Raw genomic sequence first — 26620 nt, 5'->3', positions numbered from 1 at the left:
ATGATCCTCTCGCTTCGAACAACCAGAGGATCGTCAACTTGTGGGGCAAGATAGCAGCAACCTACCAGACATTTTGCCCGGAGGGGAGGCCACGCAACGGGGAGGATTGTCGGAAGGGGTGGGACGGAATCAAGGCTGCCGTCTCCCGATTTTCGGGTTTGTACGCCAACATCCTCCGCATGCAGAGCAGTGGCCAAACGGAGGAAGACTGCAGGAGGATAGCGAAGAAAGCCTTCCCCCAGCCCGGGTTGTATAAGGAGTTCACCTACTGGAACTGCTATCTTGTGCTGAACGACTCCGAGAAATTCCGAGTAGGTGTCGACGCTGGCTGGCCGAAGAAGCAACGACTGAACTATACCGGTGATTATAGCGCCAACAGCAGTGGTTCCCATGACCTCCCCGAGCCGAACTATACCGGTGATTACAGCGCCAGGAGGTCCCGACCCCTCGTTCGTTCGCTCGCCGAACTCGCCCGGTTGGGCACAAGCGGCCTCAACAGGAGGCGAGGGGGGTCGCCGGGGATTCCCAGGAGGTCCAGTCGGCATCCCCCCTTGGCCAATCCACAACGAATCTCAAATTCTTCGCGCGTCAACAAACGCGCGCTCAGATGGTCAAGACGATGTCCGAATGGCGGGCAGCGGTGGACCCCGTGGAGAAGAGTTTGCTTCAAACATTGCTCATGAGCATGCAGGACGAGTTGGAGGCGGCATGGAGGGAGACCGGCGGGAGTAGAGGCGGCGGCCACGGAGGCGACAGAGGCGGCGGCGATTGTGGCGACGGAGGCGGAGGCGAGGGTGGCGACAGCGACGGAGGAGGCGACGACGGAGACGAGGAGTGAATTATTGTACTTTTTTTTAATTATTGTAATTTTTTAAAATTATTGTACTTTTTAAAATTATTGTACTTTTTAAAATTTTAATAGTATTATTAATGTTTCCCGTATATGTCTCGTAAATTAAATTCTGTATATTGTGTGATTGTTAATTATTTCATTTTTATATAATTGTTATTAGTGATGTGGCTAGGCTATGGCTGGGCTATTTGCTTGTTTTGATGATGTGACAGTAGGATTTTTAGTGCTGATGATATGGCAGAAGGAGTTTGTGGCTAGGCTATGGCTGGGCTATTCCTATTGTGGATGGCCTAACATGATTTGAGTGTCTCTTTAATTTTATTCGAATAATTAATACGTCATAATTAACAAAACGTGTATAAAATGTATTTTCATAATATAAATGTGGTGGGTTTCTAATGATAGTAATTATGGAAGTTGTGGGTGAGTTGACGAGTGGTTAAATCTTGAATTTCTAAGAAGGAGAGCTAGAGCTACACTAAATTAATTGTGTTCCAAATGTCATTATTAAAACATTCCTCAACCACACTTGGTAGTAGGAAAAGTCATAAGCAATGACATGAGCACAAGGGTGAACTTGTCAATTCACACTCTTGTATATTGAAATTACACCTTCGCAATAAGACAAACACATGAACCAGATGGCTATAGACTTGTGTAACATACACAAAATACAAAATACAAAATACAAAATACAAAATACAAAATACAAAATACAAAATACAAAATACAAAATACAAAATACAAAATACAAAATACAAAATACAAATTACAAATTTAATATACTTATATTTATAAATTAACCGCTTCTGGAAGGCTCTATAATTTTATGTATCATACAAAAAATTTCAAAATACTCTCTATACTATCTTCCTTAAAAATTATGTAAGTCTATAATTTTATTCAGTATGTTACTCCATATTTTCATCGACCTTTATAGCTTTTCAAGTTCGGTTTCTAAAATTTTAAATAAAAGTTCGGTTTCTAACTAACTCTCTTGAATTTGGTAGCTTATAATCGACGAGGTTTAACGGAATTTTTTTGCAGTTAATTATAATGAAGTATCCAAATTAATTTTGGTAGCTAATATCTAAACTAGATTTGTCAAATTAATTGGTGTAATTGTTGAATTTTATTCAAATCAAGCAAACATAAATTTAAAATTACTAGTATTATATATAGATGTATTAATTATTAATTGTTTAAACTTATTCACAAAACAATATATATGTAAATTTTATTAACTGTATTTTATTACAAATTTTATGTATGTTGATTAATTCTTTAAACCACATGTAATTATAGATTAGTTATATAAATTTATTATGCAGTACATAATTAAGAAAGTGATCTTAACTAAAAGAATATACTTATGTGTATTATAAATCTTCAAACTAGTCTGCATGATTATAGTTCTATTTCATACAGTAAACCAAGATATGATATATTGAAATAAAATTAATTATTGGCAATCTCGTACATGCTCATCCGACATATGAGGAGATTATTTACACAGTATTGACTCGGTATGCAAACAGAATTTAAAATAAACAATATGAATTTTACCTTTTACAATTTTGATCATAAGATGATTTCTTACAAATTTATACAGTATTAATTTAACTATTTAATAATCAATATAGTCACTGTCAGGCTTTGACCCGGGCCCGATAATGTGTGACTCATGCTGCGCGTGCCCCGTGCGGGACCCGACCCACCACCCCACTTAGCCGTGGATGCTTTATTTTTATTAATTATAATTGCTTTTGCTAGTTGCAATAGCAAATAAAAATAATAATTGTGGTGCAATATTGGAAACGTGTAACAATTTGTACTCTTTCTTTCTTTAATTTTTTTATCTTATATAATCAACGTATCGTAGTTCCAATACTTCCTTCGTCCATGAAAAATAGGACACATTGTGAATGACACGGGTTTTAATGTGAAATTAGTAAAGTAAAAGAGAAGGGAAACAAGTAAGAGAGAAGTAGTGTTAGTGGAATGTGGAGTCTATATAATTAGTAAGAGAGAAGAGAAAAAAGTAAGAGCATCCATAATAGTAAGGACTAGGACATCTCACTGCACAATAGTGGATAAACACTAGGACTAGCTGATGCCCTAGCCAATAAAATAAATTGAAATATACGATTAATTTATTTCAATTGTTGGTGTTTATCAAATATACAAAAAATGAAGTGCAATGAGTTGTAAATATTAAGTATAAAAAAAAGTACATTTTTTTTAAAAAATAAAAAATGGGACGTCCTACCTCTTGTCCGTCGTCTGCCCACAATAGCGGACGAGCGCACGGATAAGGAGGCGGACATCCGCCTTATCCGACGGACGACCTCTCGTCCGCCTGGGACGTCTGCCACCCGCTCGCCGCCCACAATAGTGGACTAGCACACGGACTAGCAGCTAGTCCGCCGCCCAAAGAGTAAGAGAAAGTAGTGTTAGTGGAATATGGGCTCCATAATATTACTAAGAGAGAAGAGAAAAAAAGAAAGAGATAAGTTGTTAAAACTTTCCTTTTATAAATGTTCTCTATTTTTCGTGGATAACAAAAAATGACAAATATGCTCTATTTTTCGCGGACGAATGGAGTGTGTGTTAATGTCAAGGCGTCGAAAACGTTAGTTGTGCCAGAATAAAATGAAATTTGCACGGTGCTTGTAAAATGGACCGATGAGTCAAACATACTGTCTTTGCCATGATGCACATGGATTTCAATCATCCAAGATTATTAGAGGGACGCATTCGTCATCTTATTATTTTGTGGCTTTTTTATAATTTTTGTAATCTATTTTTATTTCTTTTTAAGTTTCTAAAATTTTTAAACTACTTATAAATAATTAATTTGGATAAAAAAACTTAGTTTTTAAGGACACAAAAATTGAGACGCTACTTGCATCGTAAATTTTTTGTAAAATAATAGTAACAATTTAGGATGCAAAAGACAACGTTCCTAAATGAAGGACAAATTAACTTAATCTTTTACTTTTTTTAAGACGTATTCTTTTGCGTCCTCTAATTTTAGCTCGGATACTAACAATAAGAACGCTTTTGAGTGGTACTGATTCAGTACTTGTTCGGATAGTCGACTGCAAAAGTAGTTTGATATTGTCCGCTTTGGGTCAAGCTCATACGGATTTGGTTTTGGGTCACTCCAAAAAGGTCTCAAACTAATTTGGATTGGATAGAAATTATATACACCTTCCAACTTCCCTCAGACACCCAATGTGGGATAAGTTTGTACTCAACAATCCGTAATAAAAAAAATTTCTGAGGATAGATCTTTGACTGTAAGAAATGCACTTTCATACTCCTCCGTCCCTTAGGAATATGCACTCTTTCCTTTTTAGTCCGTCCCATAAGAATATGCACTTTCTAATTTTGAAAAATCTTTTCTCTCTAATGAGGTGAGACTCATTCTCCACTAATAATATTTATTTACTTTTTTTCTCTACCTCTCCCTTACATTAAAACTCGCGCTGACCTCAAAATGCATATTTTTTGGGGACAGATGGAGTATATGTTTTGAGGATAAGAAAATTACAAATTATACGGAATTGACCTAACATAGCTTTGAAATATTTTACATGTATGGACAAGTCAACACGATATATATGTTATCTCAGCCAATTCTATAATGTTCATTGCTTGAAGTAAATACGATTTTCAAAGAAAATACCCGACACCGTGTTGCTTGACATTAGAAGATTAGTTTTGTTAGAGGACAGAATAGTTGACTTTTATTTTTACCTACGTGGGACCAAATGCTAATTTTATAAATATAAATTGTTTAAATTGATTGGATTAACAATTAAGTATGACTGATCCTAGAATTTTTATGAGAGGATGTTTTATTTTTATGCAATAGTACGACACTTTTCAGACCACCACTACATGTATTCATACAATCATACGTATATATATACACACATGCATGCACATGTACGTATAACTATCGTATCAATTAGGTGATTATATAGTCAATTAATCAATCAATTAGGCAATTTTAAGTCATTTTAGGTCAAATTGAGTGCATCTTATGAGAAAAGTCAATTTCCTCACATATATATTACAAACAAAAATACTCTTGTTGACTCGATGCAACGAAGTCATTGATTTAACAAGTCTATTAGTACAAAGAAAAAGTCAACCACGTCATTTATTCTCTTATATATCTGAACTTTTTGATCTACAATAATTTTATTATCATTTTTTCGGCCACATTAAGACGCACAATTAAATCCTACAAATATTTTTAAAAATATTTATACAAAACAAATGAATTTTTAAGGGCATAAAAATCGAGAAAAAAATAACAATTTGGACAGAAAAAAAGGATTCCTAAATTAAGAACAACTTAAAATAATCTTTTGCTGTTATATGCTTTTTACATTGCGTCCTCTAGTTTTAATTAAGACACTAACAACAAAATTATTTTTAAAGCATTAATGGTATATTAAAAAAATACAAATTAACATTCTTAATTATATTAAAATTATTCGTATTTAATAATTTTTTATATTGTAGTGATATAAAAAAGGTATCTTATATATTCGTCCTAACATCGACGTGGCAAGTCAGTTCAAATTAAAATTTCCCACAAACCAAATCCCTTTCTTTGTAGTTTATAGCAACTTAGGCCATCCGCATCGCGTCTCGATGTTGTCTCTATCTCGTCTTGGAGAGACGAGACCGCATCGAGACAGCGATGCAGGCTCCGTCTCGTCCCTAGCCCGTCCCCTATCTCGCCGCGGAGAGGCGCCCCGCGAGACAGCTCGCCACGGGCGTTGGCCACGTGGCGAGCTGTGGTTCGTTTGTGACGCCCACTCGCCGGCCTGCGAGTAGGCGTCGTTTATTTCCGTTGAAAATGTATTTTTTTTGTTTTTTTTTAAATTCAGAAAAAATCCTAAAAATAAAAAAAATCCCAAAATTATACTAGCCGTTTATAGCCGTTTTTTTACAATTTTTTTTTTATTTTTTTGTATTTTAAGCCCCCAATCACTTCTATAAATATCAAATCATTCCCACAAATTAATCCATAAAAAAAAAACTCTCTATTCTCACTCAAACACTCTCAAACACTCTACAATTTTCATCTCAAAACATTATTCTTCTCCCAAATTTAATCCATTCATGGATCCATTTGAGCAAATGCGTCGAATAATGGAAGAATCGCTAGAAGAAGATCGACGTAGGGAGGAGGAGGAGGCCGCGCCGCCTCAAAGGCGATCCCGGATATACATCCATCGTAATCGGGAGGAAGCCGCCGTAAGGTTGGTACGCGATTACTTCTGTGAGAACCAGATATGGGGAGAGACCTACTTCCGTTGCCGTTTCCGCATGCGGAAACGGCTATTTCAGCATATCGCAAATACATTGGCAGCCCGTGAAGAGTACTTCCAAGAAGGGTTCGACGCCTTTGGCCGTCCCAGTCACACGACGCTCCAAAAATGTACTGCAGCAATCCGTCAGCTTGATACTGGACAAACGGCGGATGTGTTCGACGAATACCTGCACATTGGAGAAAGCACTGGGAGAATGTGTTTGATGAACTTTTGCAAAGGCGTCCGGGCAGCCTTCACCGACGAATTTCTCCGGAAACCAAGCACCGCAGATTGTCAGTTTCTGCTCCGACTTCACGAAGAAGTGCATGGATTCCCCGGGATGCTTGGCAGCGTCGATTGCATGCATTGGCAATGGAAGAATTGCCCTGTGGCGTGGAGGGGGTCATACACGAGCGGCCACAAAGGCACCCACCCCACCGTTATACTCGAGGTCGTTGCCGGCTACCGACTATGGATTTGGCATGCGTATTTCGGGGTCCCCGGATCGAACAACGACGTCAACGTGCTCAACCAATCCTACCTCTTCAGTGAAGTTTTGAATGGTAAAGCGTCGGCCATCAACTTCATTGCTAACAACCGCCAGTATAAAATGGGGTACTATCTTGCCGACGACATCTATCCGAAGTGGCCAACCTTCGTGAATACGTTCAACAGGCCGATGAACGAAAAACATGCTCTTTTTGCGCAGAAGCAAGAGGCTGCTTGCAAAGATGTGGAGAGAGCGTTCGGGGTTCTCCAAGCTCGATTCAACATTATCAAAGCCCTGGCTCGTACGTGGTTTATGGAGAATATGGTCAACATCATGTATACGACATAATCTTGCACGACATGATTGTCGCCGACGAAGGACCTGAGGCGGAAATTGGTTCGACCCTGAAACCCTGGGAAGCTCTACCTCAAGTAGTCCGCATCGCAGTGGAGTGCATCCGTCTTTGCAAGAGCGGCTGTCTGTTCGGGCAAGGACACGTGATTCTACCGCCCACATCCAACTCTAGGAGGATCTAATGGAGCACATTTGGGAAAAATTTGGCAACCAGTAGACGCACATGATCGTCATTAGACAACTCTTTCTTCTGCTTCTTTGAGTTATGAGATTTTGAATTTAGAGAGAGTGGAGCGGAAGAAATTAAATTATGTATTTTTAATTTTTTTAGGGTTTTAATTATGTATTTTTTTTAAATTTTTTTAGAATTTTAAGTTGTAATTTTATTTTATTTAATGAAGTGTGTTTTTATTAATTGAATTTGTTGGAAATAAAAATAAAAAATGAAATTGAATGAATAGTTAAGGGATGAGATAGTTAAGAGACGGTTAAGATATGGAAGGCTGCAGATGTTGTCTCTTAGTTAAGAGATGAGATGAAAAGTACACTGGGACTCATGAATAGTGAAGAGATGAGACGGATAAGTGACAACATTGCGGATGACCTTAGGAATTTTTAATGATACAATCAACACCTAAATATAATAATGAATAATACACGCACTTCCTAAATATACCAAATACACAAAGAATTCTACCCGAATCTCTATCTAATTAATTAGTAAGTAGAAGTAGTATATACTTCCTCCGCCCATAATCAATAATTTTTCACCAATTCACAAAAAAAAATGTCCATTTATTTTCGATAATATAGCCTACCATTTTACTTTTTTTTTCTCTCACTCTCAATTTATGTACTTCAAATTAATAATATTTCAATTTTTTCATTTATATTTTATCAAATTTATATTAACATTCGCATGTTCCACTATTAAGATTTTTCTAATGAAGTATTAATTGTTTATAGTAAGAATGTATTTCCGAATATTAATATGCATTGTCTAATAACGAAAACATGTAGCAAGTGTCGGGACCAGATTCCAATCCTTACCTACACCATTTTCTCATCTACAAACACATACATGAATGTATATATATAGAGCCACACACATACTTCCCACCTCAAACTCAACAAGATTTCAAGTGTAGTAGAAAAACAAAATCCAAAACCAAAAAAGTTGATCATATCAGCTGCATCCATGGCAGAAGAGGTCGGATTAAGCTGGTGGAATTCGCCCCAAAATCTCTTCAATTCGTCGCCATGTTCGCTAGGGAGCTTCGTTTGGCCCAGCCCCGATCTTCATCACCACAACACGGGAGTCGGCCTTTCGCCTCCTGATAGCTGGAACCATCAAGATATGCTGTGAGTAATATTTTATTTTATTTTTTTCTCTAAAAAAAAGTTAAAAGATTTATGTGACATTATTGATGAAGAAGGTTAATTCACAACTAACCCTAATAAAAAAATGAGTGTTTTTGGACTTGCCTGAAAAAGGAGGTTGAATTACTTATATATCCATGTTTTCTCCACTTGTCGTTTTGCAGCGGAAAATCAGAAGAAAATTATTCCAATTTTCTACTCGATTCAAGCATGAATTATCGGCCATCCAGCAAAGAAGATTCAAGTTTTGGTGAATCATATTCAACCTTGTTGCAGACTCTCTTCGACACTGATTCTCAACCCCTTCCATCTTCATTAGATCATCATCATCAAACTGTTTATGATCAGATGAATTCAAATGGATTTTTGGCTAGACCTAATGTTCGTCCGCTGCTGCAACCAACAACTCATTTCCTTCAATCATCTCTCAGCAATCAGCAGCAGCATGAACAAGCCACAGCGGTGAAGAAAGCAGCCAACCAACCTTCATATAAACGCCCGCGAATCGAAACTCCATCACCACTGCCAACCTTTAAGGTATGCACAGCTCTGAAAAAAAAAAAAATTGTTTTGGACTTGGAAAAACAGATGTTAACTTTTAGCTTTCTCTCTTCAACAGGTTCGAAAAGAGAAACTCGGGGACAGAATCACCGCGCTCCAGCAGTTGGTTTCGCCTTTCGGAAAGGTAACTTTGGAATTCATCATTATGATAAAAAGTTATACAATTAGTTTCAAGAATGCTAAGATTGTGAATTAAACTCTCAGACTGACACTGCATCCGTTCTCCACGAAGCGATCGAGTACATCAAGTATCTCCATGATCAAGTCCATGTATGTTTCAGTTTCAGTTTCAGTTTCAGTTCATTTAATTCATAAAAAAATCTGTATTGATTATGTTTCTATAATTCAATTTCAGGGCTTAAGCACTCCATACTTGAAATATGGAGCTACAACAGTCCAGTGCCAAAAGAGGAGTGGGGATGAGGAAGGGGTGACAAAGGACCTCAAAACTCGAGGGCTGTGCCTCGTCCCTATATCGAGCACCTTCCCCGTTGCAACCGAGACCACCTCAGATTTCTGGACACCAAGCTTCAGATAGATATCATGACTATTTACACACCAAAAAAGAGACAATAATGTAAGATTTGGAAGTGGCAAGAATGAAGGCCGCTCTCCATTGTTGTTATACATGTTTTCAAGAAAAGCAAGAAAAAGGTAAAGAGGGAAAAGGGACAATGCTGGGCCACATCTTTGAAAGAATGTAGAACTAATCAATGTAGCATTTCATATAATTGTAATAAAGTACAATTGATCAAGAGGAGGTGTAGGAAAATGGACTGCTAAACTTGTAGTTAATTTGTTTGTGAGAAGATTATTAATATGCATTAAGAGTTTCAGTTCTTGCTTCTTTGTTTTATTAATGGAGAGTTTGTTTTTAATTTTGTTATATTTGTTAGTGGAGGATTTACATGTAAAGGGAGTTAGATAGCATCCCAACATACACCCATTGAGATGATGGGGCAGCCTCTGATTATACCTACAATGCCATTATACTAATTTTAATTTCATATTTTAATATTTTGAATTATTTAGTATAAAATATTTTGAGATTTCAGATCAGTGGTGAGGGGTCATGTAGAAATTTGAGTCATTGAGACAAAAGAAGCTTCACTGACCAAAAAAAAGAAGGAGAAATGATGTATCCATGGAGGTGATGGATGAAAAACAAGAATATATATGAAATAAGTCAAGGTCAAATTATCCGACTTTGATTTCTTTTTATCCGAATAGAACATTACCCCATCTGTTTCATTCTATATTTGTTGTTTATTGATCAAATATTCTCATGGTATCTAGCTCTCTCTCTCAATAAAAAAGTACACTTAATTATGCTTAATTTTCTTGATAGTTGAAATTAAATTGTAAACTAACCATATGCTGATTCCAATCTAGTGGAGGAATTGATGTTCTTTCACAAGTACAAAGTTAGTACTTCTGATGTTTGTTGCACAACATTTTATACATCATGTAATTAGAAGAAGAAAATGGATCAGAGCTTTGATGTGTGTGAATGAGACTTTGCTTTGAATTTATGCATTCAAAAGGTGTAAAAACTTTGAGATGGTACCAAATTTTTGTTGATGGTGTCTGTGGCATGTGCTTTCTAGCTAATCTCTTTTGTGAAGGACTTAAATATGATGGATTGATAGGAATTATACCATACAAAGAAGCATCAAAGATAAGCTTACGTTTACTGCTGAAAAGAATTGATTTTTATCTCGATTAAGGGCATGTTTTACTTTAAAATCAGGAGAGAAGAAAAGGAAAAAGCATAATAAAAAGTAAAAGCATTGAGGCTTCATTGTGAAGCAGAGATTAAAGAAGACAAGCTTCATGCCACACTTTGCTTTTCTCTTACTTGCCTTGATTAATGCTTCAGCTGTTTTAGGTAATCATTCCTCATTATATTATTTGACTTCTTTGTCAAGTTTGGAACATGATCTGTAAATTCTGTTATCAGTTAAAAGTTTAGTGATAATAATACTTGTATGTACTTAAAAAAAACAAACTTTATTAGTCTATGATGATTTCAAACATAAGAGTAATAATGTGACAACATATGAAGTATAGTGTAACAAAACAGCAACATAATGAAGAACAACAAGTGTTGATGAGATGAGGAGATCAAGCAGATTGTTTAAGCTTCTTCACGACAGTGGCGATGATCTTCCCTTGGTGGAAGGCTTGGGCCATCTCAATCTCGGAGGGCTGTCTGGAGCCGTCTCCAGCAAAGGTCCCGGCGCCATAGGGGCTACCTCCCTTGACCTGCTCCATCTCAAACATGCCAGCTCCAAATGTGTAGCCAATGGGGACAAAAATCATACCATGATGAGTGAGCTGAGTAATAGCTGTCAAACTGCAAAACAAAGAGTGTTAGTACAAGTGAAGAGGGGCTGATTGGATTAGGTTGTGTTGATTTATCGCGTACGCTGTGGTTTCTTGTCCACTTCCTTGGCTTCCCGTGCTGTAGAAGATCCCTGCAGGCTTCCCGGCCAGCGCCTGAGTCCTCCACAAGCCTCCCGTTGAATCGAAGAAGGCCTTGAATTGGGCAGCCATCATTCCGAATCGAGTTGGGAAGCCAAAAATGAGGCCATCGGCTTCGGGGAGGTGGTCCGGGGTGATCACAGGGACATCACTCTTTGGTGGGGCGCCCATCTTTGCAAGAATCTCAGAAGAAAGAGTTTCTTCAACCTTGTTTCAGTCACACAACATTCAAATTATGTAATGAATGAATAAGCTATTTGTTTGTGAAATTCTTGATTTCAAACCTGCCACAATTTGGCCTCTACTCCTTCCACTGATTCTGCTCCTTTCTTGATCTCTTCCCCGAGTCTCTCGACGTGCCCGTATGTGGAGTAGTAACTGTCGGGGGTTCAAACCATCCCACATCGGAGAATCAGAAAATGTTCAAGCAATATATAGGTAAATACTACACCTAGAGTTATTTAATATGGGAATTTAAGATCTTGACAAAGATTTCAAGTTTTGATTTTACAATGTATGTGAAAACACATCTGATCCATGACTTATATATGCATGACACAAAGAATCACCATATTTGGATAAAATTGGCAAGTGTATCAAAGATCAGACAAGTATCAAGAAACAGAGGATTCTGCAAATGAATATATATATATATATATATACATACTATATATATGAGAAAAGTGAGATTGGAGATGAAGAGAGAGAGAGAGATACATACACTATGTAGACCTTGACTGCCATTGAATTAAAGGATCTCAGTGTGTGTGGAGTTATTTGTTTTTGGTGAAGATGATGAATAATGAGAGGAAATGGCGGTATATATAATTTCGAAGAGAGCAGCCGTTGACTAAAGTAATTTTTTTAGGGTTTGCCTAGATAACTACACTCTGCATCTCCATTCCTCTATTTATTATTCCTCATTCATGGAATTTGAATTCTTCAATTTGCTTGGATTCTTGATATCACATTTATCGTCATCGTCGTAACTTTAATCTTACAATCCTAATTCGTAATTCCAAATGAATTCCTGCATTCCTTCACACAAAGTGTTTTAAAAACCGGACCGGCCGGTTCGACCACGAACCGATAGGTAGTCCGATCCGGTTTACCTATTTAGACCAGTGTGAGGTTGAGCCACCGAGAACCGTTTGAACCGACTGGTTGGACCGGTCTGGCCGGAAACCGGTTTTTGCTTTTTGTGTTCAAAATTTTTAAAACTTGTTGTTGGAATGGCTTGAACTCATGACCTCCACTCCAATTAACAAGAGCTTAACCACTCCACCACAAGCCCCTCATGGAAAAATAAGAACATTAAACAATGTTATACATTACTATTATAAATTGATCATATTATATTGGACACTATATTTTACATTATATTGGACACTATATTTTACATTATATTGGATACTATATTTTACATTATAAATTGAATTATACATATTTGTAACAATAAAACGGTTCGACCAGTGATTAAACCGGTCCGACTGGTTGAACCATGAACCAGTAGCTTCACCGGTTCGCTTACCGGTCCGGTTTTTAAAACATTGTTCACACACAAACATATCATATTCTTTTTAGATGTCTCGTACAAATAGTTCATATCCATTTATAACAACTTTTTTCTCTTTCTTTTTTAATTTATCTATCCACCGCACAATTTCAATTACTTTTTTCTTATTTTTTTGTCATACTTTATCAATTAGGCATTAAAATTCTTATCAACCCTAGATGGTCTATTTGAACTTACCAATTTGCATAAAAATAGTCATGGCTGATTTTGATGAAACCAGAAATATTGAATAGAAGATAAAGCTGCAGAGAAACTGAGCATTATTTTAATTTGTTTGAATTGATTTTAAATTAATTAGAAGAAGATATAATTTGAGGATTTTTTTTTGTTATATGAAGATTTTTTTTAATGAATTTGGCAATTTGCATACATAATACTGATGCTCAATTGCCGTCATCTTTTATGAGGGAAAAAAATACTAAGTTGACTAGACTTAACGAGATGGCGATGAAATGAACATTTAATGAATTAAACTGAATACATCCGCCGCCAACTTCGCCTTCGTCATTAAACGAGATCATCATGTAAGTATTTGTGGAAAATAAATATTACCGGCCAAAAAAAAAGGCTAAAGATATTGTTATTTAATAAAAAAAAATCATTTACGTTTATAAATAAGTTTAGACTTCATTGGAAATCAATATCTTTTATGCATAATTTAAACTTCACATTTTTCTTTTCTTGTAAATATTCCAATAACTTTAATTTTTAAATCTTTTTAAAAAAATCAAATTTATCCAAATATATTTTCAAATATAACTTCTATGATTCTATCAGTAATTTTTTCTACGTCCACTATGGATTATATCTCTATTGGATGAAACAAAGCTTGGATATCAATCAATATTCAAGCCGACTTTTCCCATTACTAGAGCCACTAATTAGCTAACGAAGACAATAAAATTAAACGAACCTCCCCCTATACTAGGGAATATATAATTAGATGCACCGTGCTGAATCTATACACCTTTTTAGTAATTAAGCTAGTCTATGATTTATAATTAAAATTAGGTCTTGCATTAGATTATTGCTAATTAATTCAACCTACACACAATTAAAATTAACACTCGGTATTAGCGGAATCCAGAAAGTATGTAACACGCTAATTCGATATTCACCACAAATTTAATTAAATGGGTGATAAAAAAATTGTTTGAACAAAAGTTACAACCAAACAAGACTTAATATTTATGTATTAATTGATTTTGCATACATAATGATGATACATGCATCATGTAATTCATGCTCTTCTCATATTTTATCTTCTTGAATGCTCTTCGCATTAGATAGGGTTAACTAACTATCAAGTTGTAATAGGCATGCAAATCATCTTGAGTAAGTCAAATTTATAACTTTCAAACATAGAAAAAGAAAGTTTTAATGCGAGGGAGTTTAGGTTTTACATCATAAATGATGATAGCTTAGCGTCATCCATTTTCTTTTTCATTTTAGGAAAATGGCAAAACTTCCTAAACAATTAAGTGTCAATTTGATACAAATCTAAACTTTGATTTAGACACAATATGATATTTTGTCCAAAAATCAAGGCAACTAACCACCCAACTAACGGAACTGTTTAGACAAATAAAACTTTGATTTGAACAAAATATGATCTTTTGTGGTGAAATTGTATATGATATGGAACTAGAAAAATTATATTTGGATGCCACCGTTGATAAAATAATCAATATTGTATTTTATAAATTAAATGATATTGTTTCGATGAAAAATATGAACAACATACTATACGTAGCGACCTGAATTTTCACTATGGGATAATTGATAACAAATTCAAACTTTATAGTTTTTCTCAATTTTCAAAGTTATGGCAAGCTATAATTATTTACTAGCTAATAATGAGTAGCTTATAACTCTACTCGATACAAATATTGGACACTTTCCGTACTTGAATTCTTGTAATAATGTTAAACAGCCCAATTTGAATATTTTGTACAAATAGATAGGCCTTTCCATGCCCTTTTGCTTTCTCAATTTGGCCTCATAGCCTCCTGGTGCAAAATATATCAAACTTTAGTGATATTTGAGTTTTTTATTCGATTACACCAAAATTCTCAAATCAACTATTAGAGTACTAATTATTTGAGTTTATCTCTTCTTTATAATAATTTTACTTCATATTTTCGATGTGGGACTCGGATGTAATTATTTTAACACTATGTAGTTAGCTTACGACAAATCATTAACACCCCAAGTCCCCAATAAAAGAGCTTGTTATATTCACTAGTGTAACACCCGCGCTATGCGCGATTTAAAATATCTTCCTTCTACTAATTTGACATTGTAAAATTCCAAGCGCCACAACTTCTTTCCACTGCCTATCTCCCTCAATCTACCACTGATTCAACCTCAGCCTCAGTTTAATTATTTTCCTCCTTCATCTCCAAATGGATAATTTGTGCATGTACACAGAAATAATGTGATATTTTATGTTCTTTGTCTTTGCTTCCTTTTGACATTTCCTTGACTTCGGATGTTTTTTTTGCATGACCACTATGAAAGTGCCGAAGTTCGAGACGGATGTAAAAACATTAGCTATGATTTCTTTATTTGTGAAAAAAAGAACTATTATAGATAAGACGGAAATAAACTCAAAAATAACACAAACTAACATTAATAAAAAGTTAAAATATAAACTAATATCATGCACTCCGACATAGAATAAGCCTCAAAATAGGATTTAAAAGTGATCTTTTTCTTTCATATTCTCCCACACGACTCTTTGTCCATAATCTCCGACTTGGATCTTTGGCTCTTTGCTTTTCACTCTCTCATAGGACTATAGCTCCACCGTCTCCATACACCGTTCAAGGAGAACTCTCGTCGTCGGCTGTTAGAGTTGAATCAAGGAAGCAGTAATAAAAAAGCATGTATTTATAGACATAAACTAAAAGTTAACAACATTTACAAAACCTTTCAAGTTTTACCTTACAGCATAGACACAAAAATATATTTATCTAAATAATCAATAACATTAAAATGAATAATAAAACCTTCCAAATTTTATTGTGTCTCTTGTAGTTTACTATTCGCTCTTCATCATAAAAATGCTTCTGAAAAGCATCTGAAACCCCCTCCCCTAATCATAACATCAAGTACAACACTAAACAAATCTTACTAATTCATGTGTACATATTAAAATTCCTCTAAAATCTCAACTCTCAACTATTCCCTAAAGCATATCCAAGCCCCCTAGCTCAAGTGGTTGAGGATGGTGGCAAGGATACCGCGCCATCCAGGAGGTCTTGAGTTCGAATCCTGGATGGCGCAACTTGAGATTAATTTCCCTTGTGGGCGATTACAAGGCTGGTTGCCTTGGGGCTTTGCAAGCTTACGAGCCTGGACCCGTCTGATGGTGCCTCACTTACGTGCTTGACCCGTCTAGGGGTGGATAACTTACATGCTTAGTACCAGCTGCGAGAGGCTAGTTCGTTTGGGGGCCACGAGGTGGTATATAGCTTACATGCCTAGTACCAGCTGGGAGAGGCTAGTTCGTTGGGGCCACGAAGGGCTGGGAAGAGAGCTAGGTCGTGCGGCCACGAAGGAATGGGGGAGGCTAGTTCGCTTGCCAATGTATCTCGAACTCCGATGTGTGTGTGTGTGTGTGAAAAAAAAAAACTATTCCCTAAAGCATGGAATACAGAGGAACAAAAACAATTACAAAATGCAGAAAAATAAGAGGATTCACCTGTTTTGACGTTTGTACGAACATCATCGTTGCAAGAGAATTGCAGCGTGGAGACGGTAACTATCCTGCTTTTTGCCATGTTTGTTTCTAGCTCGGATTTCAGTATGGAAAACCAATATATAAACGCCAAAATCTCTCTTTTCATTGAAGGGAGGGGTTCATTGCAATTTATATTCCAAAACTTAAAATCACATTAAATTTGTTGAGTAATTGTTTGTGAGTACGTTTTGTAACTGCAACCCACATTTAAATATATATTTATACTATGCGATTACATTAAACGCTGAAATGCTTCTTTGTATTGAAAGGGTGCATTTCAATTTATATTCCCAAACTTATTATTAGTATAAATCACATTAAATTTGTTGAGTGCTCGTTGGTGATGTTTTGAAACTGCCACCTACATTCAAATAGTAGTATATATTTACATCGGTTACATAATTTCTTAGTCACGGATTTGATTAGATACCACATTAGTATAAATCAATAAATTACATCATTTAAAAGTAATTTAACGGAGAAAAAAATGTAAGCACAAAACTTATAAATATTTAACTTCATACCCAAAACTTTATAAATATTCAAAATTAAGGCCAAAACTCGCCTTTTATTTTATATATATCCCTATATATATATATATATAGATTAGATTTAACAATTGTTAATATGTGTCCGAAGAAATGTACCGAAATGCAGTGATTCAAATTAGCACAAAACACGTTTATCTTCTGGAATTAGTTCTTGTATGTTTTATGTAAACATTTTGGGGACATGTAATGATGTTAATGTGCAAAGCATAATCAGAGTTAACAGTTAAGGAACAACACATGCTCCTTTATGACTGTCCATCTCTTCCATCTCATGGCGTGCTTGTAATAATGCCTTTGTTCAATATATGGATTCACCGTCAAACACAATGAAGAAAGTTGTCTCCATTCTCAAAGAGACAGAAGCACGGGGCATACGAAAAACAAAATCCCAAAGGACAGAGATGGAATTGTCGCATTGTAGAGGCCAGAATTTGAATTTAATGAAGTTTTTCGATTCTCATGAGCCAGATGTGGGGTCGGTCGATCCTCGAACCCCACTAGGAGAGAGTGAGAGATGAAATGTATCCAAATCAAAAGTAATGTGTATGTTGCGGCAAGAATTGAGAGAGACATAATTGGCAATGAATAGAAGTGAAAAAGCATGCAAACAATAGAATTAGAAGGAATCGATGAAGCTCCTTTTATTTCAAGTCAAATCACAACATTATTATTTCACTCAATCGGCCCCTCCACCAATATAGAATATACCATTCAACTCATGCCTTTTTCCCACACCTAATTACTCTATTTTTATCATACTATATAATATCCAATATTTCCCTATGCATAACACTGATATGGACCAGATATCAAAGAGCCCAGTACAATATTAGGCCATCAATCCCAAACCGAAATGAAGGACCAGTTTTTGCAATTATATTCATTTATTACATACACAAAAAAAACGAAATATCACATCCATGGAACTACTTCAACTCGGCCCTTCATTTATGGACAAATTTATGTATTTTTATACTACTTTTCGCTTTTTCTAGATAAGGCTCTATAGATACTTCTATTTGCTAAAATCAAATGCTTTATACAATCATTCACATTAGAAGAATACACTCTTTGTATAAAATTCAATTCTATAGTTCACACTAGAAGAATACACTCTTTGTATAAAATTCAATTCTATAGTTCACATTAGAAGAATACGTAGAATACACTCCGGGGTGTTTGGTTTGCAAGATTGTAACCGGTATTAAATTTGTAGTGTGTTTGGTTCATAAGATTCAACCCTATAACTCAATCATAAATGGATAATCATGGGATAATTAGTCATAGCTAACCCCATATGACTAAAATAATCTCACAACTCAATCATAGATTGTATCTTGATATTATTTTATCTTGCTAACCGAACATCACCTCCTTGTACAAATTCAATCCTATCATTCACATTAGAAGAATACACTTTGTATAAAATCCAATCCTTACTTTAATTTGTTGAAGTTGGGTCCTCGTGTCCCATGACAAAAATATACCTCATTCTTCTATTTATTAACCCCGTCTAGGATTAAATATTGTTTCATTTGGAATCTGCACGTATTTTTAAAAAATGTAAAAAAAAATGCAAAAATTTATGTGAAACTAAGTCAATAAAATATGAATTGTATTTATAAAAAATTGTGAAAGTAAAATATTGAATTTAAATATGGAGTACGTGGTTCTACTAGAATGATAACTGCATATTTAGTGACAACTAATAATTAAATCTCGGATATTAGATTTTCAAATCTAATGTCAATACATACGGATGCACTATCAAGATTAAAATATACGAATGTCAACTTTCTTCATAAGAAAGTCTTTTGAATTAAAATATACAGTCTTTTGGATTAAAATATACAAATGTCAACCAGAGTTAAATGGGATATTGTTTTGTCAATATTTGTAATTTATTGATATCGGATCTAAAAATCAAAAAGCCAAATTTTAATTATTAGTTACTGTATCACTAAATATGCAGTTATCATTTGATTACACCTATGAAATAAGGCCTATTATCTCTTTATATTAATGAAAGAGACAAATTTTCACTCATACATATGCTAATTAAATGGCTATACCTACTGCTATGCGAAGCCAAAATTTGGCATCACTGAGAATAATTCTACAATGTGCACAAATAGCAATCCCATAAATCCTTTTAATAAAAATAATTACTTATATCGAATAATCTCAAAGATGAGGACCAAACAGGCTAACCTCTGATGTGGAATTTTGAAAGATTCTTCCTACGTTACCACTTGCAATACTAAAATAGGTTAGCAAAAGCATTAATTTATCCAATTAAGAACCAAGTTTACCAACACAAAATTGCATAATTAGTCCAATTTAGCAATTTAGGTTTTTCCGGGAAGCTGCTAATCACCACCAACCAAATCATAGTGAAAGTGACAACAATCTAATCCCAATCACCAAGTTTTGATTTGATCCATTCTTCTTTATATTAATCACCTCATCACTTTTAGAGGTCGGCAGCTACAACAAATTCAAAATACTTTTTTTTGTAATATTGAAATACATACTACTATATTCCTTGATGCCACATTATTCAACTAGCTTGGTTGCATATTTCAACGACACAGGGAATCAGACCCACAATCATGTCATATTTTTTACTCACCAACGTTGCAATCACTTTGGTACACCACTCTACGGATAAAATCATAGCTCTAGCCTAAGAGCATCCGCAGCGCTGCTCATCCGAACGGACGGCATCCGTGCCGCTGAGCAGGCTGACGTGGCTGGCATCCATGCCGCTGACGTGGCTGGCATCCATGCCGCTGAGCAGGCTGACGTGGCGCGATGGGATTGGCCAACGGCAAAGCCGTTGGCATTTTTTATTTTACTTTTTTTAAAAAAATTGAATTTAATTTAAAAAATCAATTTTAAATAAAAAAATATTTTCCCACTTCCCAATAAATTATATCCGTTTTCTTCCCACTTTTAATTTATTTTTCAATTTTTCCCCAAAATTCACATTTTCATCTATAAATTCCCCCACTTCCACACAAAAAATTTCACACCACACTACACAATTCTCTTCTAAATTCTTCATCTTCTCATATCAATTTTCAATCTTTCACTCTTACAAAAAAAATGTCTGACTCCGGCGATCACCCCTCCGACTCCCGCGGTTGGAACCATGAATGGTTCGGCTCACAACCATTCCCTAGTCCGAAAACGCAATTCTCGGCCCCTCCTCAAACCCAAGGTTCTCAAGTTCCGGGTGGCTACCAGCCTTACCCGAATGACGACCAAGATTCCCCCGATGGGCGATACGGGTGGAATGATGGGACCCTTGAGGATTTTTTTAGGATTTTAATTATGTATTTTTATTTTTAAGATTTTAATTATGTATTTTTATTTTTTAGAATTTTAAGTTTGTAATTTTAATTTTTTAGGATTTAATTATGTAATTTTTATATTTTAATGTATTTTTAGTAATTGAAGTATTTAAATTAAATAATGGAATGATGAGACCCTTGAACATGGATGTGAGTGTTGTGCTATTGGGGAAGAGTATGGAGTAAAAAAGTAATAAAAGTGGGTCCGAGTCTACATCCGTACTCTTGCCAAAGAGCAAGATGGATGCTCTAACAAGTAACCAAAATATAATACTCCCTCCGTCCCGCACTACTCGCACTTATTTCCTTTTTGGGCGTCCCAAGTTACTTGCACTTTTTCCATTTTTAGTAAAAACTTTCACCTACAGCCGTCATTTTTGACTTTCCTATACACTCAGTCCTTAATCTCCGAGCCGAAAAGGAAATGAGCGAGTAGCCCGGGACGGAGGGAGTATTATCCACACATCAATTTACAAATCAATTATTAAGAAATGTACCATCTACCTCAAATTGCAGAATCTGAAACTAAATTGAGTCAAGGACATAACAGAACATATGAAAGTTAGAAACTTCTCAACAAAAGGTATGTTTTGCATCAAAGCAAATGAGAAGAAGGAATATGCAAAAGGCAAAGACAAATATACCAAAACAACATGCTTGAGCCAAGTACATTTCACTAAACAGTTGATTCTTGCATGAAAAAAGAGGCCTCACCATATTGCAAAATAGTTGATTCTTTCATAAAAAAGCAGTCTTCACAAATTACACCACTGTAGCTTCACCTCCACACAGCAAATTCACCAAAACAGAGAACAACTCAGAGAATTTGTCTTCCACAAAAATTCAAATTGCTAGCAAAAGAATAATCCTAGCAACGGTCATATTGCAGTGAGGAATCAGAAAGCATTAATACCATTTGGACAAAAACACAGAGTCACTACCAAATTCTGATCTTTCAGTATCTACCTATTCTGAGAGATGCATCATCTGATTATTTGAAAATGTACAACAAAGAACCAGATTCCTTAGTAAGTCATTCTTTATACAATATCCTATCCAACAACACTGAAAAAATTACAAAAACTTGCTACTTACTTACCTTCAAGATCAATTTTTTTTTACCACACTTCTATCAACAACAAGATCATATTTTCCTCTTCCCTTGCAATATCTGAATCAACATATTAGCATTTCTCCTCACCTTCTCATTATCATCCTCAAGCAAAGCTACACATGTCTCAAACAACCCCTCTCTCAAAGCCTCCAAACCCATCTTTTCATTGTAGCAACAGAGGGAGCTCAGAGTCAGCAGAGCATACTGCACTCCTCTTGAGCTCCCATTGCTCACAATCCCAATCAAAACATCCAAAAACCCACAAAATCTCAGCATTTCATCTCTAGCAAGCTTGCATTTTGCGAGGAGGCCGAGGACCTCCACGGCCCGGTCGAGGCCTGAATCGGCGTTCTGGATCAGAATCGGCACCGCCCCGGACTGAATTGCGCGAATTCGATTGTCGGAGAAGGAGCAGAGAGTGAACAATGCGGTGGCCGCCTCCTTCCTCTCTCTTGAATTGCCAATTTGAAGGAGGGATACCAGACCCGAGATCGCGTCCGGGTACGACCCGATCGTGACCTTGTTGACTTCGAGCACGGCGAGGCTGGTGAGCACGGTGGCGGCGACCGCGCGTGAGTCTCCGACGCCGCAGTGGAGCGCGTAGACGATCTTCCCGACGATTCCCTCGGCGACGAGCCCTACTTTGCAGTCGTCGTCGAGGCTGAGATTGAGGACGAAATGGAGGGATTTCTCCTGGAGGCCGGGCTCCCCCGACCCGATGCAGTTCAGGACCGCCGACACGGCGCCGGACTCGGCCAATCGGTGGCGAATTGAGGAGTCGCGCTTGCAGAGGCGGGTGAGCTGGTCGAGCGAATTGAGCTTCTGTTCGAGGTGGGAGGAGCGGGAGGTGAGGAGGTGAATTAGGGATTGGGGATTGGGGGTTTGGGGGGGCTTGGGGAGGGAGAGGAGGGTGAAATTGGAGATGAGGCTGCGGAGGGCGTGGTTGGGGATGAGGGAAGGGGGGTCCGAGAGGGGCAATTTCGTAATTGGGCAGGAGCGGTGGCCGGCGTCGAGCCACCGCTGGATGGAGGCGCGATCGAAGGTGTGGCCGGAGGAGAGGATGACTGGGTCGGACATTATCTCCAGAGAAATGGGGCATTTGAAATCGTCCGGCAATTCGGCGGCCATTTTTTTAATTTTTTTTTTCTGGTTGTGTCAGTTGAAAAATGGGGAGAGAGAGAGAGAGAGAGGTTTATGAGGTTTACCGTTTACGTGAGAGAGCTCTGAGAAAAGAAAACAGTGTGAGTTGTGAAATTGTGAAGAGAGGAGATTAATATGTGTGAGGTGAAGAGCTCTTCCCCTTGTGACACTGCTTCTTCTCTCTCCACTCACTACCTTAATTACGATACTACCCTCCTAATTCTTTTCCCAAATTTTACAAACAAATCAGGATTAATTGAGATTGCTGCTATTAATTGTTGATTTCATATATTTATTGGTCTGATTTATCTTAATTGTGTTGATTTAATTGGGATTGGTGGTATTTATTATAAATAACTTCTTTACTGAATGAATTTTTTAAAAAAATTGATTATGATTTTGGGTGAGATTGTTTGTGCATTTCGTCACTTCAATTCCATTTTGGAAGAAAAAAGGAAAAAAAAATTATATTATGTTGACAATAAGATTAAAAAAGAAAATATCTAAAATCAAAACTAAAATTTATTCATCAAAATAAAAAAAAGGCACGCTTTAAGTTGATTGAGATTTTGATATACTATTTATTGCTCGAATGTTCTGAATTTTGTTAATTTGATCGAGATTAGTGGTATTAGTTACTAATTAAAATATTTAATAATTGAATTTGCTAATATTGATTAGGAAATTTGGTTGATATTGTTTGTGCACTTCATTTCTTCGTTTTTATTTTGAAAATAAAAAGGAAACAATTAATGAAGAAAGAAGAATTAAAACAAAATATAGAATCAAAATCACAAAAACATAACTAATGAATTATTATTTAATAGGAGTATCATTTTAGATATCATACATAATACCGTAGTAGATTTAATCAATAGATAATTTTGTTCCTCACATAAAAAAAAGTAAGAGAAGACAAAAATATCTCTAATAATAGAAAAACATTTCATATATTATTATTTATAGGTTCAAGTTCAATCATAAAAATAGAACCTAATTATCCAAACATATTTTTATAATTCACTCAAATATTAAACATAATTTCTCTACTATAATGAGTGTCATGGATTTTTGTCGGTCGTAGGTTTTGCCGGAAAATAAGGGGAATTAAGGAAGATTCATTTCAAAAGGGTAGTTTGGGAAATAAATCATTCTCTCGACTCTGCCTTTTGGGTAATGTTTGAAGGCGTGCTTGTTCAGGATTTATCTTACCATCTTCATTTATTTCTCAATTTTATTATCTTGACTTCATCAAACTTTGACTTTTAATCAAAGTTTTTGACAAATAAATTAATAAAACTATGAATTAGTATTATTTGCTTAAACAAAATAGACACAAATACCTATCCGAGCCACTAAACAGGAATAAAGACGGAAAATTTATGGTAAGTGGGTTAACCTTTTCGAATTAATACATGCTTTCTATATCCATTGAAACATTGATACGAAAATTATGAATAAATCTTAATTTAAGTCTTTTATGGAAACATATTACAAACTAGTTATCCGGATCCAAAAAAGTCGAGACTATAAATTATTCATCAATGTGAAATTAACAAAAAAAAAAACAACCGATGTGACTGAATAACATGTTTAAAAAAGAAAAATGCAAATACTCCTGTAAAGCTCATTTTATGGGCCGATTATCTAAAAAATCCGAATTAATTTTTTATTCAGATTATTGAATTAATAAATTACCTCAAATTGAATAAAAACACTAATTATACACATAGTTGCTATCTATAACGATACAAATATATTTAAAATTTAACACAATTTTCTCAAAGAGATGTGAATGTCCCTAGTCCTACCCATTTTTTTTTGTCTTTTCTTGAAGATATCAAAAAGCAATTTTAAAAGGTGGAAACACTAATTGTAATAGAGGTTAAATACCAAAATTAGGGATCTAAAGTACTAGTATAAGGCCAACTCCATGTATAGAAATAATCAATTTTATAATGGGGTTTATGAAATAGTTTAGGGATCATTCTTCATAAAATTAACATTCACGCCTAATAATAAAAAAGAATCCTTCCACCAATCTCTTTTTTTATGAGAGAAATTTATCCTCCAAACATTTATTAATTGATATTAATGAGATATTCTAAAAATATTCATTTTGATGCGCTATTTAATATGAATGGATACATTTGGAAATTAAAAGGTTTGGTGTCACCGTTAAGAAACTATAGTCAATAATCAATACATATGGGATTAGAATTATTATTATTATTATTATTATTATTATTATTATTATTATTATATTATTAGATATTCATTAATTCAGTTATTTGATGATAAATGGAAACTATTGTTATCATTCTATTCTCACATATAATTCATTATTAAGTGAGTCATTTTACACCTCTCACAAATTACACAGACTTAGTCGCATTCTGCCCAACCGACTGACTTGTATCAATCTCAAGGAAACAAATGTTAAATTAATTCTTGAAAATGATGGGTGATGAACCTAATCCATCAAGAATCAGAAAATTCAGGTTTTCACCCTTTTTATTCAGTCCAATCAAATTGTTTCTTACATGTATATATTTTATGTGGTCATAATCGCCTCGACCCATAATTCTTGAATCATCAACGTAACACCTGTCATGGTTTAATAAGAAACGGCAAAAAGGGAGGAAAAAGAAAACTAAATACTAAAAGGTTGCTAGATTGATTAGTCACTAACCAATTCAAGAAATGTTTTGTTTCTTTTCCCATTCCACTTTTAATTTTAAAAAAATACAAATCTATATGAACACAGAACACCTATAACATCAGTATATACCCCATCCCTCAAAAAAAGAGAGAGATAATCTATCAAAATAAAAATCATATAGTCTAGACATATTATGACATGGTATGTCCAATTAATAATAAATAGAGAAAAAAAGAAGAGAAGTGGTTTGTATAATTATGATTGATTGAACAACCTACGTGACGATATGTCTATGATTGATTGAACAACCTACGTGACGATATGTCTGAACCATTAAATTATATGTCAAGAGATTGTTGCAAGCATAGTTGATGTGTAATTTTTGAGCTTTTATATTAATGGATTAAAAACACACAAGTTTAATTAAATAGCTCTAATATTACAACCTATCTGCAAGAGTACAAAGTCAACTGTAGTACTTCGAGTGTCGAACCACAGGGAGGCGTAGATTATTTAATTCCAAAACAAACAAAAGACAAAATTAAAAAGGACTTTGTTTTGAAGGTTTTGATATGTATAAGCTAATGATAAAATTAAGCTGCAAGTTAACTAAGGAAAGACTAATCAGATGGGAGAAACATGTCACTCCAAGTTGCTCATTAGACTTGAATCATTCTACACCTATATCGAAAGCACATATTTGGGATTAATTAATCAACCTAATCGCGTGCACTGAACATGTTTGCGACGTATAATTCACAGTCAGCTGAACACTTGTTCCATGAATTAACTTTCAACGATATTAATTTCCTGCGGAAGCGCGGGAATAAAATATCATCTACTATAAGAACTTACCTAATCCATTGTCAAATTATCCTCTGAACAATTCAAATTCAACAACACATCAATTGATTAGTCTATCCAAGTTCATGTTAAAGAGACGATAAACAAGGATTAAAAATCTATAACGATAGAGGCCTCTAAAGTGATAGAATCTAACATTAAACACATCAACGAT

At 35.3% G+C, this 26620-nt stretch overlaps 3 protein-coding genes across 3 annotated transcripts; 1 reads left to right on the top strand and 2 right to left on the bottom strand.

Annotated features, from left to right (window-relative positions):
• The first annotated feature begins 8072 nt into the window (after nt 1-8072).
• LOC121776029 (transcription factor bHLH112-like) lies at nt 8073-9813 on the top strand. The gene is made up of 5 exons (XM_042173142.1): nt 8073-8395; nt 8578-8950; nt 9033-9098; nt 9179-9244; nt 9330-9813. The coding sequence occupies exons 1-5, from the start codon at nt 8232-8234 to the stop codon at nt 9510-9512; spliced, it is 852 nt and encodes a 283-aa protein (XP_042029076.1). The 5' UTR covers nt 8073-8231; the 3' UTR covers nt 9513-9813.
• Nucleotides 9814-10965: 1152 nt separating this feature from the next.
• Nucleotides 10966-12333, bottom strand: LOC121776133 (NAD(P)H dehydrogenase (quinone) FQR1-like). Its single transcript, XM_042173275.1, has 4 exons — nt 12180-12333; nt 11743-11836; nt 11403-11665; nt 10966-11330 (listed from the first exon to the last, which is right to left on the bottom strand). The coding sequence occupies exons 1-4, from the start codon at nt 12200-12202 to the stop codon at nt 11099-11101; spliced, it is 612 nt and encodes a 203-aa protein (XP_042029209.1). The 5' UTR covers nt 12203-12333; the 3' UTR covers nt 10966-11098.
• A 9287-nt stretch (nt 12334-21620) lies between these two features.
• LOC121775894 (U-box domain-containing protein 8-like) lies at nt 21621-23063 on the bottom strand. The gene has a single exon (XM_042172976.1). The coding sequence runs from the start codon at nt 22926-22928 to the stop codon at nt 21831-21833; it is 1098 nt and encodes a 365-aa protein (XP_042028910.1). The 5' UTR covers nt 22929-23063; the 3' UTR covers nt 21621-21830.
• Between the last annotated feature and the right edge of the window lie 3557 nt (nt 23064-26620).

Source organism: Salvia splendens, chromosome 18 (assembly GCF_004379255.2).
Source record: "Salvia splendens isolate huo1 chromosome 18, SspV2, whole genome shotgun sequence".
NCBI classification, from domain to species: Eukaryota; Viridiplantae; Streptophyta; class Magnoliopsida; order Lamiales; family Lamiaceae; genus Salvia; species Salvia splendens.
This window is presented reverse-complemented; position numbering and strand designations above follow the sequence as displayed.